This window comes from Pterocles gutturalis, unplaced genomic scaffold, assembly GCF_000699245.1.
Source record: "Pterocles gutturalis isolate BGI_N339 unplaced genomic scaffold, ASM69924v1 scaffold21347, whole genome shotgun sequence".
Classification (NCBI taxonomy): Eukaryota; Metazoa; Chordata; class Aves; order Pterocliformes; family Pteroclidae; genus Pterocles; species Pterocles gutturalis.
In genome coordinates, this window is record NW_010108557.1 from 72,619 (window position 1) to 88,528 (window position 15,910).

The 15,910-nt window shown below is 37.9% G+C and overlaps 1 protein-coding gene across 2 annotated transcripts in view; it reads right to left on the reverse strand.

Moving 5' to 3' along the window:
* VPS41 (vacuolar protein sorting 41 homolog (S. cerevisiae)) overlaps positions 1-15,910 on the reverse strand; it is a 97,166-nt gene that overhangs the window by 65,366 nt on the left and 15,890 nt on the right. For both annotated transcript variants that reach the window (XM_010072683.1, XM_010072684.1), the window contains one exon: positions 14,995-15,072. In XM_010072683.1, coding sequence (XP_010070985.1) covers positions 14,995-15,072 — 78 coding nt within the window. The remainder of the gene's footprint in view (positions 1-14,994; positions 15,073-15,910) is intronic.

Consider the following 15,910-nt stretch of genomic DNA (forward strand, 5'->3'; position numbering starts at 1 on the left):
CGCAATACTTCAGAAAGTAGAAATTTGATGATACAGTATTTCATAACACTGTATATAACTGGCAACTTCTTACAAGCCTTTGGCATGCCCAACACTTCTATCAGTTGCTTTTAACTCTTCCTTTCTCCAATTCCTTTTTTCCTGTGTTCTGCACTATACACAGATGACAATGAGGGAAGACAAATAAATGTACCTAAAAGCAGACCTGCTCACTTACACAAACCCCCAGCTAAGTTCCAACAGGAGACACTATTCTAGATGATGTACGCAAGGCAAGTCAAACACACGAGTAATTTTTTTTTAGCAGCCAAGTTGAATGGGCACTGTTGGCCTGTTCACTGACTTTACCAGTCAGAACTTTCAATGGGGCTCAGAAAGTGACGATAAACCATGAATTTAAAAACAGGCAAGGCTGAATATTATGTGTTCCAGAAAGAACATAAAATAAAGTTCCGTCAAGAATAGCTTATGCCAGGGTTTTGTTCAGAGCTAACAGTCAAGCCTACCATCTCCAGAACTACATTCCACTGAAAAGCTCTTTAAGATTTATATGAAAACTATCCAGAAAATCAGAAATAAAAGACCACAGATAAATTTGGTGCATATGTTATCTAAACCAGTGTAGCTTCTAGAATCAGCTCCAGTTCATCTTTCCATAACAATTTTTTTTTTTTTATGAATACATCTCTGTGCCAGTCAGCAAAGTTACTTACCATTTCAAATTTATTGTATTTGTACTCTCCCAACACCCTGTGGATAATTTTGGTATTTCAGAAAAGAGGAGCACAGATAATTTTGTGTGTTACCCCCTCCCACCCTGCCTTTTTTTTTTTTTTAATTAAACTTTATCAACTCAGCCACAGAATTACAACTGTCTTTCCCTTCTGGGTTTTTTAAACTTTATTCCAGCTAACTCACTGAAGAGTTTAATTTGCCTGGCAAAAGAAAATAGCTTTGGGTTTACAGTATGGAGAATAAATGCCCTTCCTGCAACATCCACCTTTACAGGTTGAAAAATCTGGAGGACTGATCATCTGATACAGCTGGTATCAGGTATCATCTGATACATTCTGGGGTTTGGTCAGGTGACTGTTTTAAAGGTATTTTAAATGAGTGGGGGAAAAAACCTGTCCAAATTTACAGGCATCATATTTAAAAAAAAATATTATTAATTACAACAGCAATCTGAAGTCAAAATATCAAATCTAAAAATTAGGAACACATCATCCATGTAAATATTACTCATCTAATAGATAGTCTACTCAAACCCCATGCCATAAAACCACAGGCAGGTGCATCTAAAATGCTGAGGAAATTACTAATAATTACTTAATTAGCACTAAGGTAATTTTTTTTAACCTAATCAGGACCCCTAGCTTTAGGCCACACAAGGAAAAACACACAAGCTCTTTGTGGTCACAACATTACTCCCAGTACTATATAAATAATAGTAACACACATAGTATTTCTAAAGCAACATAATTCAAATCTGGCAGTAAGGAGGATCCTGCTAGTTAGGGAACAAAATACGTTGAAATGATTAACGCAGGGAACAGCTTCAGAATTTTATAAAGTGTGCAAGTACTGCCAAAGACAGAAGAAACGCCTTCAGCTGAATTTCTATTAGGTGCAGTTTTCTTTCTGATGGAGACATGTTTGGAATTCCGGACAACGTAAGTAAGTTTGACTGTTCAAAATCAATAATGTCAAGCTGACACTAGAGAATGAAAAAATGCTACCTTAATGGAAGAAAGAAAAGTTTAGGGAGAGGGAGAAAAAGCCAATAGGCACCTTGCACATAAAGATCTAAATGCAAGCTTTTGCAAAATCCTAAATTCAAAGGAAAGGAAAATCAAGTACCTACCAGCAAACACACCTCACTTGATAATCACTTACCTAATGTAAAATGCTTGAAATAAACGCACTTAGTATGGATTATGTCAGCTCTTCAATTAGGAGTAAATTCATGCCACTCAGAAAGCTTCTTTTAATTGTGTTCTTTGTGGCAACTCCTTCTCCCCTGACACTCATCATCAACCCACCTTATACCACCAGTCCCCCAGTGGTGAACTCGAGAAATCAATCTGCTAATGTATAATTTGTAAAGCTCCTCTGACTAACAAATGGATAATTGATTCTTTCACAAATGCTGCATCCCAATGGATACGAAGTGGATGAACAAGAAACATAAGACTGGATTTCACTCCAGTTCTGTGAGAAATGCAATATTTACTAGCTAGGAATCTAAACGTTTTAATAGTTGCCTGTGACTTCATGCCTTTTAGCCCCGCTTAGCAGGCAAGCAATACACACATTAGGAGTGTGAAAAGCAAAGCAGTGTTCGATCATACTTACAGCAAAGCTCATTTTACTTCCAGAGCCTCCCATTGCAAATACGTCCCATTTAAGCAGTGCTTTCGCCCATTCTTTTAGAAGAAACTTTTCCTAAATTAACCCAAACATTTTTATCTATTTATACGTACACTCATATATATATATATATCTAAAGAAGAAAAATATCCATAGGTCTTTCCTGCTACATTGACATCAATCTGAATCTACATAACCGCTATGAAGCTGCTCTCCACACTTAAGGGAAATTGTATGTATACAGAGTTTGAATTGTAACAGAAAAAAAAAAAATTAAAAAATTGTCTCCTACAAGTGCCTATTTTTCATTTATTCATGTATTCCCATCTGCATGACATTCACATAAACAGGCACGTGAAACTCCAATGTACAGCACTATGACCAACCAACCCCCCGCTTAAAACGTTAGCCCCCTGGAGTAAGAACTATGTTTTTACGTTTGTATTATTTCCACCATGGATTTGTCAACAGAAACTGCCTCAGTTACTGTCATAGCTAAGATCCTCTCAAAGTACAAGCCTTGCTCTAGGTAGGATGAAGAGCTTGCTTTGAATAGAGCCCCAGCTCTTCAGCTTTTCATCCATAAATCATTCTATACGCATTGACACCAATGAATTATGACAAACAGACAACACCCTTAATACTTGGCAAAAAACCTAACCTAAGCAAGTACTGCATATTCTCTTTCTCCAAGGGTGCCTTTCAATCCAAAATGATACCTTCAGCCCACCTAGAAGAAAGCCTGATTTCCCTAACTTATAATTTCTATTTTTCAGGACCTTCTCATTTTGGGAAGTGCTGGGAGGTGACAGCAAATAAACCTGATGGTGAGAGTGTCTTCACCTACTTAAAAAAAAAGAAAAAAGAAAAAAGAAGGAAGGTGTGCAACAGCACAAGTGTATTGCATGTTATTACATGTTGTCTATCCCATCTATTTTGACTTCAAAACACTGATGCCCAGAGATTTCTTTTACTGAGGAACTACCTTTAACAGGAAGAAATTGATCCCATGCACTTTTCTCGCCCCAAATGCTGCAGTGCTGCACTGACTTACACATATTTTGCATATTTGTAGAATTTTACTCATACAACAGAGGGAAAAGCAGCTCACAAAAGCAAATTCTGATGCTGTATCATGGTTTACCTGTAAGAAGTTAAAAGTACACACGTACCCATGTGTTTATACCCAACTGAGAAATATAACGTAGTAACACAAAGGTTCAAATTGAAAAGGCAGCTTTAAGAGTTACAGAATAAGCTTTTCACTACAGCCTGCCATAGAAGTAGTATACTCTGAATTTACTACACTTACATTTTCATTTGATTAAAATTTACTAAAATACACACCAAAGAGGTTCTGTTCAACAATACTGTCAGCCAAATTCTGATAAGTAAGGATTCCTGCTCCAGTGCTTTTCCTATAACACTCTTGAATCTGTCATTCTCCAAATGAAAAATGGGAGATTATATTGGTTGGAAGAAAAGGGAGGGGGGAAAGCTGGAGAGAGTGACATGGTCTGGGACACAGAACAGTAACAACATCAACTTTTATTTTGTCTGCAGGAAGGCAGACCTTGCCTACAAAAAAAGAAAGATCTCAAAAGCTTGTCTAAAACTAAGGGAATACGAGGACAAGAAAACCCTCATATATAGCCTGAGAAAGTGAGAAAGACCAAAAAGCCTACAGTGATTTCAATATTTTCCACATCAGTGAATCCCTTAATCTTGTTTGTCAACTACAGGGACTAAGAAAAAAAAAAAAAAAGGAAAACAATTAACAAGTGATCTCCCTAAATCTGTAGTAGTTTCTAGATAATCAGAATGCTTGTCTAGGAATGATGGAACTATTAGTGAAAACAAATCTACATTGAAAACCTACACTGCTTCCTGGCAGAGTTTAACTGTTAGCTAATTCCTGATGGATCCAAAATAGAATCTCTTTTCTATTAAAACACTGATGTGTAAGTAGATATCCTCCTGGGAGCTCTGTGCCAAAGTAAACAAATGACTTTCGTTTCCTCCTCTCCCAGGTCTCCTTCACCATCCACTCTATAACTGCAGGGCTTCCACGATGGTACATCCTAAGCCTGCCTCTGTGTTGCTATCTGTGTATTAAAGCCATCTGAGAATATGAAGCAATATTCCCCATCACCCAGCCATGGGGAGTGCTGAAGGACAGGTGGAGGGCTGAAGAAGGGCTGTAGGTGATGATGACTACACAAACCTTCCTCAGAAGACCCACCATAGCATGGGAGAAGACTATACCAGGTGGTCTGGAGGCTAACCTCGCTGATTCCTCTAACTGCTTGCTTTTCAGAACAGCTCCCCAAGCACAATGAACTTGGAGAATTCATCACCGCGCATCAGTTTTCCACACTGGGTACTGAATTATAAATTGGGCTTTGAAGAAAAAAATCAAAAAAAACCACATCTAAACCTCTAAGGATGAAACTTACTGGGGTGCTTTCACAGCTTGTTTCTAACAGAATACCACCACCACTGTCACTAGTGTATTTAACAGAATTTTGTAGAATTCTACCCCCTGAAGTAGAAAGTATGAAACTTTTCTCCATTCCTTGATAAGCCAGATTTCAGAGACGTGACTGATGAGAGAAGCCAACCAGGTCATACAGTGCAAGTCCTTGTCAGGACAGGTTTTCTTTTTGGAGATTATTTTATTGGTGCTTTGACCAAGCAATTTTTAAAGCAGCAAACAGGCTCTTGACTATTCTTCTGAGGGACAGAGGACATGACCACACGGAGCCTAGCATCCCTGCTTCTCCATACATTTCATTATGTAGCTATTATTTTCTCCACAACCACATAGTTTTCTTCCTTCTATCAGCTCTTGCAATTAAAAATGGCACTAAGTATTTTTTCCAGTTATTTTAGCCTGTCAATCATTCTACTATAGACAATGATCCCAACCTGATGGCTACGGAAATCAATGAAAAGATCTCTCACTGATGCAATCAGACAGAAGCAGAAATATTATATGGGAAGGAATTCCCTTTCCTAACTGAACATGACGTAACTAGTCATATCCCTGGCATATTTAAATATTACATTGGGTGATCAATGCTGAAGTTCAGCCAATAGCTAGAGCTAAAGTGCCATTTTCCATGCAAGCATTCAGTTACCAACACTGGTATAGATTGGCATATATCTATGCCAAGTCACTGCTATACGCAATAATAAATACATTTCCTGATTGTGTTCTCTTTGGGCACCAGCTCTGGAACTTCCTTTATTTGCAATTATATCATCTGGGAAAGTCTCACAAACCCATCAGAGATACTCAACAATGATCAATGTTGGGTGTCTGATTCTTGACAGGATCCTAAAAATATCTGCAAATCAAAAAGATGGGGGGAGAGGGAAGAGATGACTCACACAAGTAGAAACTATGGATCATGAAGTGCACTGTAACTTACTGCAAGTGGCATATTGTGTGCCATATCCCCACTGTGACAGTAAGAGACGGAAAGCCGAGTGTGAAGATGAATTGATCCTGTGCACCTTCCTCAATGCATTTACATACAAAGAGGCTCTATTTCAATACCAGCGAAGTGTAGACATGATTGCTTATAATAAACCTTATTCAAAGCAGATCAAAAAAGCAAACAGACAGATTCATTCATCCCTCCATCTCTACATTGCTCACATTTCACAGCTCCTGTCTTCAAAACTGCCAAGCCCTGAAGCAACTACAGACTTCAATTAGCAGCCAGTTTAGGGTTACAGTGACGACCCTTCCAACAACAAAAATACTGATTTCCAAAATTTCTTATACTTTTATTTCTGTGTCCTAGGACACTGGGTAGGACTAGCTTCCTCAGCAGCACCACAGTGGAGATGGTCAGCTTGACAGCAGTTACTTTTGTCAGCAGCCACTCAGAGTATTAATACCCAAGAGTGGTCAAATCTGGACTGGCCCCGCTTAGCATTCCTTCAGAAGTGCAATAAACAACTGCCATACACACTGTCGTGTCTTTTAAAACAAGTAAGTCTCATCCTTCAGAAAGGAGTCTCTATTAGATTCACAGAGTTCATTATCAATACTATGTTAGACCCCATGGGGAAAATACTTAGTTTTGCCTTCATGTTTTGTTCATCATATTAAGTCCCTGTTATGTCATTCTGTGTTTTTAATAGTGCTGCATTTTTATTGTTAATGGAAACAAAGGGCTGTAGCTCCATCATTAATGTCAACTTGGATAAAAAACACTGTCCTCCAGAACTCAGTTGCTTTGGACTTTCTAACTAGGAAAACATTTTCTAATGTAAATAATATTTTATTAATGCCAGAACTCTGAATAATTCTGACAAGCAAACTGCTATTATATTGTATACGTGCACGCAAGTGCCTGCCTTCCGTATAGAGGAAAATGCCATCCAGGTATAATACGCCATTTGAAAGGAAAACAGCTCTAGGAATCAGCAGTATACTATCTTCTTAGAAATCAAACCCTTCCAAATTCTCCCTGTGCTTTTAAAGGTTGTTAGGGTTTAGAAAACCCACGTCTGTGTTATCAGACTTTTATGAAAAGGCTTCATCAGTGCTACCTGAAACTAGCTGTTTCATTGCTGCTAATAAAAACTCCACAGCAACTTGGCCCAGTGGTCCAGCTATATATCAGCAAAGAGCATTTAGAGGGGGTATGACACAAATGTGTCACAATATGCTTCTGAAATGACTGGAAAAAGGAAGCAGTGAATCACTGAACATATGTCTCATATCAGTCAACATCACATGGTCAAACCAGAAAGTATCCAGTAGGGCAGGGACAGCCCTGATGGTGAGAATCTGTGGTTCTTCCAATACCAGCAAGTAATAAAAGACAGAACAACTCAGCAGCATCCAGGTTTTCCTGTCAGGGACTAAGCCTCTGGAAGGCACAGAAAAGTGTGTTCCCTATTTAACAGTTGCTTGAAATTTGTCAGGAGTCTTTTTGAGACTTTCTTTTAAGAAGCTGTAGAAAAGTAATCCTTGCTTAAATCAGAGATGAAAAAAATGTTATTGTGTGTGGTTGTTTAATATGTCTTTGACATTAGAAACTATGTTTCTGTGTTTTTCTTAAAAGCAAATAAAGTTTGTTGCCTAACAAAGGTGCATAGGGTGTTTTTTTAGAGAAAAGGAGGTCAGTAACAGTTGCAAACACAAATAACATTTTTGAAATAAATACAAGATGTAGCATGCATTCAAACAGCAAATGTTATGAAACCTGGATGGTGAAAGAGTTTGAAAGAAAAAAAATAATTGCTTTGATGATTTTGAGGTTTCTGCTTAGTGTCACAATTAATTGTGTTCCAAAATGTTTGAAAATGCCACATGTAAACTCAGTTAGCAGAACTACAGTAAGGTCCTCTACTTGATCTTTCACAAAAATAGACTCAGAGTTCCTACAAGGTCTGATAAGAAAAGAAAAAACAACACTGGAAACTTTGCCCTTTCATCGACCAAATACTATAGTAATGTCCTTCATGTTTAGCTTTCTCCTACAATGAGATATTTTTCCCCCTAGAATCTTCCAGGTTTCAACTTTTTTTTTTTTTTTTTTTTGCGAAAACATGCAGAATATGATAGGATCCTACCCAGTCAAGAGAAATTGAACCACTTGCTATGCGTAGATGATAGCGACAAAAGAGTACTCAGTCACAACCCTTACCTAATTAAGAGGTGACATTAACAAACTCTTACTGAAATCAGAGACATTAAAGAGGGCTGCTAAGGTATCTTAAATGTAATATCTTTAGAGCTGGTCATGAAATGCAATTGACAGACAAGAGGATACCTACTCTGTAGAAAAGTGATTGATAATGGAGAACAAAAAGGAGACATCTTCCTATACTTCTATGTAAAAAAAAAAAAAAAAAGAGGAAAAAGAATATGCTTTTGGAGAGTAAAGAAGTTGTAGAAAGATCATTCAGTCTAGGGATGGAGCTGACATCCTTATCAAGTGAAGGTACATGGGCAACACAGCTGCTAGTGAAAAGTTCAAAAGTGAAGGAAGAATCAGTTGCAGTCCCAGAAACAGCTCATGAAGTACATAGTCTTTATAGTATAAACTAAATTAAATTTCATTGATCATATACATGTTGCTGTTTGTGACTTCAGAAGCATGCATTTGACTCGTATGAGCTAACAGCATTCAAGAAATAACTGTCTGGACCACACAAGCCCTTCTGTAGCTGGACCCATTCCCCTACATAACCTTTTTACATTATTCTGCACTAAGATACAGAGTTATTGCAAGCTACAAGCTTGAAAGAAGAATTGAATGAAATGAACATGCTTTCCTCAGTTTTGAGCTTATAAAAATCATACATGACATTACAATTGTTTTAAACTCCCATATTTCATCCATACTCCAAGCAACATTTCTAGTAATAAAAAATACCTGCCACATCTATCTGATCTCTTTGTTTAAGTAAAAATTTAAGCAATGCTCCCCTTCAAAGGAAAGTCAGATACAGTGGATATAAAGATGACAGTGCAAAACATCTATGAGAGGTTTTTTGGTTTCCATGATGTCAGACAAGAAACTTTTCTAGACCTATGGAATAATGGCCCTGTCACCACCATTTCTGCTGGTGTAGGCAAGCTACCTTGCTTCTCATCCAGTGACAGAGACCCAGGTACACCATAATTACTGCCAAGGAAGGGTCCTCAGCTCCAATAGCTCCACAGTTCCCTTTGGAAACAGTCCAGGTCACAAACAAGCTAATAAGCACAGTACCAGAATAAACATCGTAGGACATACTTTCCAAACCTTTATAACATCCAAAAAGCCAGGCTCAGAAGGCCACCAGAGTTACTCCCACAATTACTGTAAAAACCTCTGGATTTCCAAATCATCTGCAGTTAAAATGAAAACACAGGTAGACAGAGGCAGAAGGGCTATTCAATTGGGTGTAGACATTCAAGTCTTAAGAGCAAAATCCCAAAGGATGTAACTTTTCTCCAGTTTTTCCATTGGGCAGATCAAGGGGTTACCTTCAAGCATTTAAAGCATAGGATGGCAGCACCCATTTGGGTGGGAGATCCCATGGAGGGGCAGGAAGCCTGTCCCCTGCACAGATACTCCCTCCGTTCAAAACCTTAATTTTTACCTTGTTTTTTGGAGTCTACATTTGTAGCAGCATATTTGGGTTTGTACAAAACACAGGATTTCAGCTTCAAATTTAACAGGCGCAGTGACACCCTGCAAATACTAACACACAGCTTCCCAGAGCTTTACTCTAAATTCTGTTGCTTCATTTCATTTCCTGACTAAGTCTTCTTTCATAGTCTGACAGTGACAAGTAAAATGATGTAGTTAAAGTAATAAACAAGGAATTTTAAGCAGCCTGTCAAAATAAGTGACATTTATATCATCTTAGTCTTAAACTCTCATGTAAAGTTCCATTCAAAGTAACTTCTTCATTATACAATCAAATGCTAAAAGTTCCCTTCCCTATTGAAAGCTGCTGCATTATCTCCCACAGCAGTTAGTGGGCTCCGCATCATTTCCAGCAACAGCATTTAGTGCTTAACAACAGCTGCTTCTTCATTAGGAAATATACTTTTCTTGTTAGCAACGAAACTCTTTCTAAAGCACATCCAGTCAACAGAAACCTCTGACATTTTGTTTGCAGCCTGCTGAGGTATCAGCAAAACCAACAGGCCACTGACCTTCAAGGAAGCAAGACTTGCTCCAGAGGCTGGCAAGTGCTGTGACTTTAACAGATCCAAGGGCAACAATACCACTGTGGAAGGAACCGCCTTTTAATTTTTCAAGGTAGCAGAGATGACCTAGTGATTCTGGATTTCTGCCACTCCCATTAAAACAAAATAAAGAAATATTTAGTACTACAGAATGTGAGACAATTTGAAAAAAAAATGGTGAGGCCAGGAGAGAAATAAGTGGTAAAAAGAAATGCTATGAGAAGGGGCCTCTACTTAAAGTTTCATCATTCTGAAATTCCAGCAGTCCGGAATAGCTCACAAATGTTGCATGGTAACAGGACTTCAATTTCTTTGCACTAACAGAAGCTTCAAAACACTATTTACACTGTTTTCTAGGCTCATGCATTACCTCAGAAATACCTCTGATGCATTAAACATTTAAATCCCCCCTTCTTGTAAAATAGGGGCCATTTCCCCTTCTCACCGAGCATCGCTGGCACCAGCCAAGACTTTCCACCATTTCTGCTTTAAGCTTGGTGTTTACTAGAAGACCAGAATGGGGGCAGGTTTTCCCGCCCTTTGAAAGGTTTTTGATCTGTTACTTAACTAAACATGTTTGTACAGCTTTCTTCATATCTACAAGTCCTTAATCCACAAGATGTCAGTTGAGGCAATAATTATATTAATAAATTGTCGACAGTCTAAGAAGAAAAGAAAGATGGAGAGGCATTTGGAATTAACATGCTGTGAATCAGTCCAGCCTCATCCTTTGTCAGTGGTATTAGCAGGCTTTTTTTTCTCCTCTTCTTGTTGCCTTTTAGTAATAATTTTCAGTGCGTTTGACACATTTCATCTCACTCAATGCACTGAACCCTAATACAAGAGAACACCAGTTTGTCAAATATACGTTATTTGAGGATGCGTATCAGTTCATCTTAGGCGGCTGACATTGTCAAAGACAGCCACACTGGCAAGAGCTAAAAACATGCTAGGCAAGAAGCAAAGGGGGATCACACAAGAGCACAAGCGTGGCTGCTGAGATACCAGCACCACCCAAGGCCAAAGCCCCCAAATTCCTGCCTGTCAACTCTCCCCAAACAAAGCCCACACTAGTTTCAAAGCACGTATTTCCACTGCTGTTGACAAGAGGAGTTGCAAACCTCAAAAGACTAGTTGGCTACCTGGGACAGGATCCAGCATCAGGCATTTTAAGAGCAAGATGAGAGCAAGAGTCTGTTCTGAAGAGACATTTTAATTGCCTATGTTAGCTTCACAGAAGCCTCTGTGAGTATCTATGGGTCAAAGAAGAGCATGTGATTATGTCTCTGCAGCAGCAGGGACTGTATTTGCAATTTGGGGTACTCACATTGTTCTGCTCCTATTGGACATTACAGAGTGAAGTCCTAAAAGTTTTGGGTTTTGCCTTTTTTTTTTTTTAAACAAAAACCAAAAAGCCATGTTACAATAGCAGATGCCATTACATTGTAGTGTTTCTTTAAAGCTGTTTTTATCAATTTAAAATGACAAATGCATTCAGCCTTCAACAGAAGGGCCATCAGTAGAAAATTGGCCATTTTAGAGATTATGCAACATACCTGTGAGTTTTCTCCCTCAAAGTTCACAGTAGCTGAAGACGGGATACAGTAATTATGATGCAAATCCCACAAGATCAGTCCCTATTTCTGTTTTATAATTTGGCTCAAATCCAAATGTGTGTCAATATGGAAAATAAATTACTAGAAAAACAAAATACTTATTCCTTTATTTTCCAAGACCATTTATATTATTGAACATGGTTACCTGAGATTAGAAAAGAAAAATGGAAATCAAGAGGACAACAGTAGCAGTAATAGTATTTTCTACATATAAATGTGAACTTGCTATTAAAATAAATTTTTTAAAAAGGTTAAAATAAAAACCTCTCTCTCCACTCTGGTTTATTCCACATGTTAACACTATTTCAGACCTAGTGACTTTCAAAGTTTCCTGCCTCTGGTTTGTTTTTTCTTTTTACACATTGAGCAGACTTATGTGTCATTAAAAAAAGTAATTAATGCTTTTTATTCCTCAACTTGGCTTAAAAAAAAAAAAAACAAACTGAAAAATACAGATAAAGACTCAAATACAGAACAACTTATTGAATTACATAACTGATTTCTTCCAGACAAACGGCTTCACATTGCTATCCTTACTGTTCATTTCTGCTGCCTCATAAGACAGAAAACATCTGCTGAAAAGACTCTTCCAAAAAAAAAAAAAAAACACACCAAAAAAAAGTAAGATTCACTCCCCAGGTACACTGTTCACTGCAAAGAATTCCAAGATTTCAGTGGTAATATTGCTTGCTCTTTAATGAGAGATTATTTTATTTACTCAGAACAATTTTTATACACTACTAATTTTCAAAAACTAGTAACAACAGATCTTTCTCCTATTTACAACTTCAAGGCAGAATCACATCTGCCATTCCAGCAGTGGAAACGCTTCTCAGAAGGAATCTGCTCGGTTTTGGACCCAACAAAGAACCAGAGAAAATACTACCAGAGATAATACTCTTTGCCTTAGCACATTTACAAGGAATGCTTTGCATCTGTAGGACTTCAAGAAGTTCCTCTCTTTTCAAGAAAGCCTAGGGTTTTATTTGGGATTTACAACACGGGAATGCTCTAATGCACATTACCCAGAAAGGGAGACAGTAAAACAGGTGTTGGGTAGGAGAGAACAGAAGGAACACCCCACCAAACATTTTGATAGCAATGCCTCTAGTCTGCAGCCCAAGATCTCGAAAAGTTCAGGTTAGGAGGAAAACATTCTGACATACAGGAGCCAATTCAGAATAAACTACCTATGAGTTGAACAGCCAATAACATTCAGAAAAGTTCTGTTTAAGCAGCCAAGGATGTCACAGAGCTGCTTCGTTTCTTGCACAGGCAGTCCATTGTGTTCTACAACACCTAATAGTTCCTTCAAAAACTTTTAAAGGCAAGTGGTCCTAGATCAAAAACATTTTTCTTCAAACCGTTAAAAAAAAAAAAAAAGCAGCACCCTTTCTACCTGATCCATGATATAATTTATCTGTTGCACCTGAGACACGTACATCACAAAATGAAACAGAAACATTAAGAATGGAATCCAAGAAACATTTATTTTTCCTATGCTTCACCTCAAAAAGCAGTCTGTACTAAAACAATAGGTTAAAAAAAAATCATTGCCATCTCTATAAGATGACACAGCACAAAAATCCTCATCCTGAAGCAGGTCAAGCTTGGAAAAGGACAACCAAGTAAGCACTGTAGAGCAGAAGGTGGTTTATGTAGCCCAAACTTAACTTCATCATAAGAAAACACCCTCCCAGCAGGCACTGGTAGGACTTTTTATTAAAGAAAAGCAGAGAAAATAATAGCAGTTTTGGGTGGGTGGGTGTTAAAAGGTGTTTTGTAGTCCTCAGTATATAACAGGTCCCCTTGTTTCCTGCTCTACACTTAGGCAGTGCCCTAAATCTTTACACAAAGGAGAGGATTTCACCTTTTGGAACCAGGGGAGAACAGGGTGTTGGTGATGCATTTAAGGAAAAAAAAAATGGCAGTTGTACAAGTGAACACTTCCAAGCATCTGACACAGAGTGGAACAAATACAAGTCTAAGACATTTAAAGCCCGACTTGATAGGAAAACTCCACTTCGTTTGAGTGAATCTTTGAGTCAGTCTTTTACTGCAGATATGGAAGAAAATAATTCAGGTACACTTTAATCTGGCCTGCTCCAAACAGATTACTTCAGAAAGAAACTCCATCTTTAGCAAGCAGCATACATATAAAGTAATTAGAACTGTAAGGGAGATACCAAAAGCATTTCCACTTTTGAAATGCAGTCAGTATCTCCTCTGTGGGGCTGCAGAACATATAAAGTTAAAAAAGCCCAGAAGAATCTAATTAGCTTGACTTTTATTAATACCCAATAAGATCATTGTCAATCTGACCAATGCTACAGATAAAATTTCCTCCAAAGGTTGAAAAGGTAGTCTAGGTTTTGCCTGTGACTTCTTCTGTCCCCCCTTGCACAATTGTATAACTAGATTTTTCAAAAACATAAAACCTTTCACTCCTCCCATGCAGCTAGCTGTCTCAGCTTTAGAACACACATTTTCTTTGCAAACATGCCCACACGTTGCGATGGATACTCTGACAAGTGCCGACACTGCTATGAAAAAACAATGCTTGGCTACTAGATTTTGTGACAATGCCAGAATTTAAAAAAAAAAATTGCTAGCTCTCTTCCTCCCACTTCCCATGGAAGATGAGGAATTTGAAAACGAGATATTAAAAAACAGAACAAAACAAAAAAATCAACAAATATCCACAATTAAACGGAACATTTAATACTCTAGAACAGAGCTTTAAATTTTGCATTTCATTCATCCTCTAATATCAGGAACCTCAATAAGGAAAATGTCTGCTGCTTCTCCTTCAATCAATACAATCCCTTAAGAGTCGAAGCTTCAAAACATTCACATAAAACACTAGCGTTATATATTTGCAGCAGATAAACTGAACCAGCAAGGCAATCAATCAATTTTCAATTACTTGTGGCAACTAGATAAGATGATAGTGTGCACACTAACAACTGACAACAGTCACCTAATGAGCAGGCTCATGCCTTATGGTGGTCACAAGCCTCTGGGGTACATAATTAATAACAGCCATTTACAATCATAAATATGTATTTCCTCTTCTGTCTTCAGAAAGAAAGTTTTTTATATGTAAACTGAGATGTGCTCATTACAAAAGCATCCAGTGTAACTTCTTTTTGCAAGGACCATATAATGCTGCTTGTGTTATGGAGAGGGAGTTCATGAAATGCATTAATAAAATTACAGGTGTAGCAAGAGCATTAACTCATTTATTACTTAATACATGGCAGCATTTTCACATCACATTCTGAATAATGCCATACTTACAACATCAAACTTCTGTGTGATGTTCCCCTGTACATCAAGTAAATAAACTTTGCCATAATGCGTTCCCAGTGCCAAAAACTGTAAAAGAAAGATAGTGATTACATAAACACAAGGACAGTGCAACCAAAACTACAGCAATGCTAAATGAACTACCCAATGTTTAGCAGATTAGTAGCACCCAGGAAAAACAAAAAAACATCTTCTATAGACAAAGCTGATTTTAACTGCACCTAAAGAATAAAACAGGGCTTCAAACCCATATTACTGTGATAGTGCAAGTTAGCTGTCAGAATGAGTCATGAGGACCCTCATCCACTGACAACTATTGGGGTGTCTGCAGTCCGTACACACTGCCTGATGGACTGTGGCAGCAAATTAAAAATGCAGCATGAAGGCAAGGACCAACACAGACCTGAAAATAGTTCCTGGATCCTTTCCGCATCTTTATTTCAATCATAACAGTTTCTGTTGGGCTTTATTTTTAATTATCTTTCATCATTAACATAAACCCAAAACATTCAAACACAGCAAAAGGCCACTGGTAAAACAGTGCTAAATTATGGAAGGTCTCTGACAGTGCATTTAAGCACACAGACAACCCCCGAGTTTGCTTTCCTTCATGTAGTAACACTCCTACATTGAACACTCTCAAGACAAATACGCGTCTCCTCAGAAATCTCCGGAGTTTCATTCTAAAAAATAATAGTATGATAAAGAAATCTCCACACAAATGCATGCTATCACAAACTTGTTTTTGATACAAACAAGAAGGGAACTGATTCTGAAAGATCTGCTGTTAATTGAACCTTGTGAACTACACCTAAACCAAAAAGGAAGAACTTCAGTACTACTTGATTTATGACAGAGGTTTCTTTATTCCCCCCCCCCCCCCCCTTTTAGCATTTCTCCAAACATA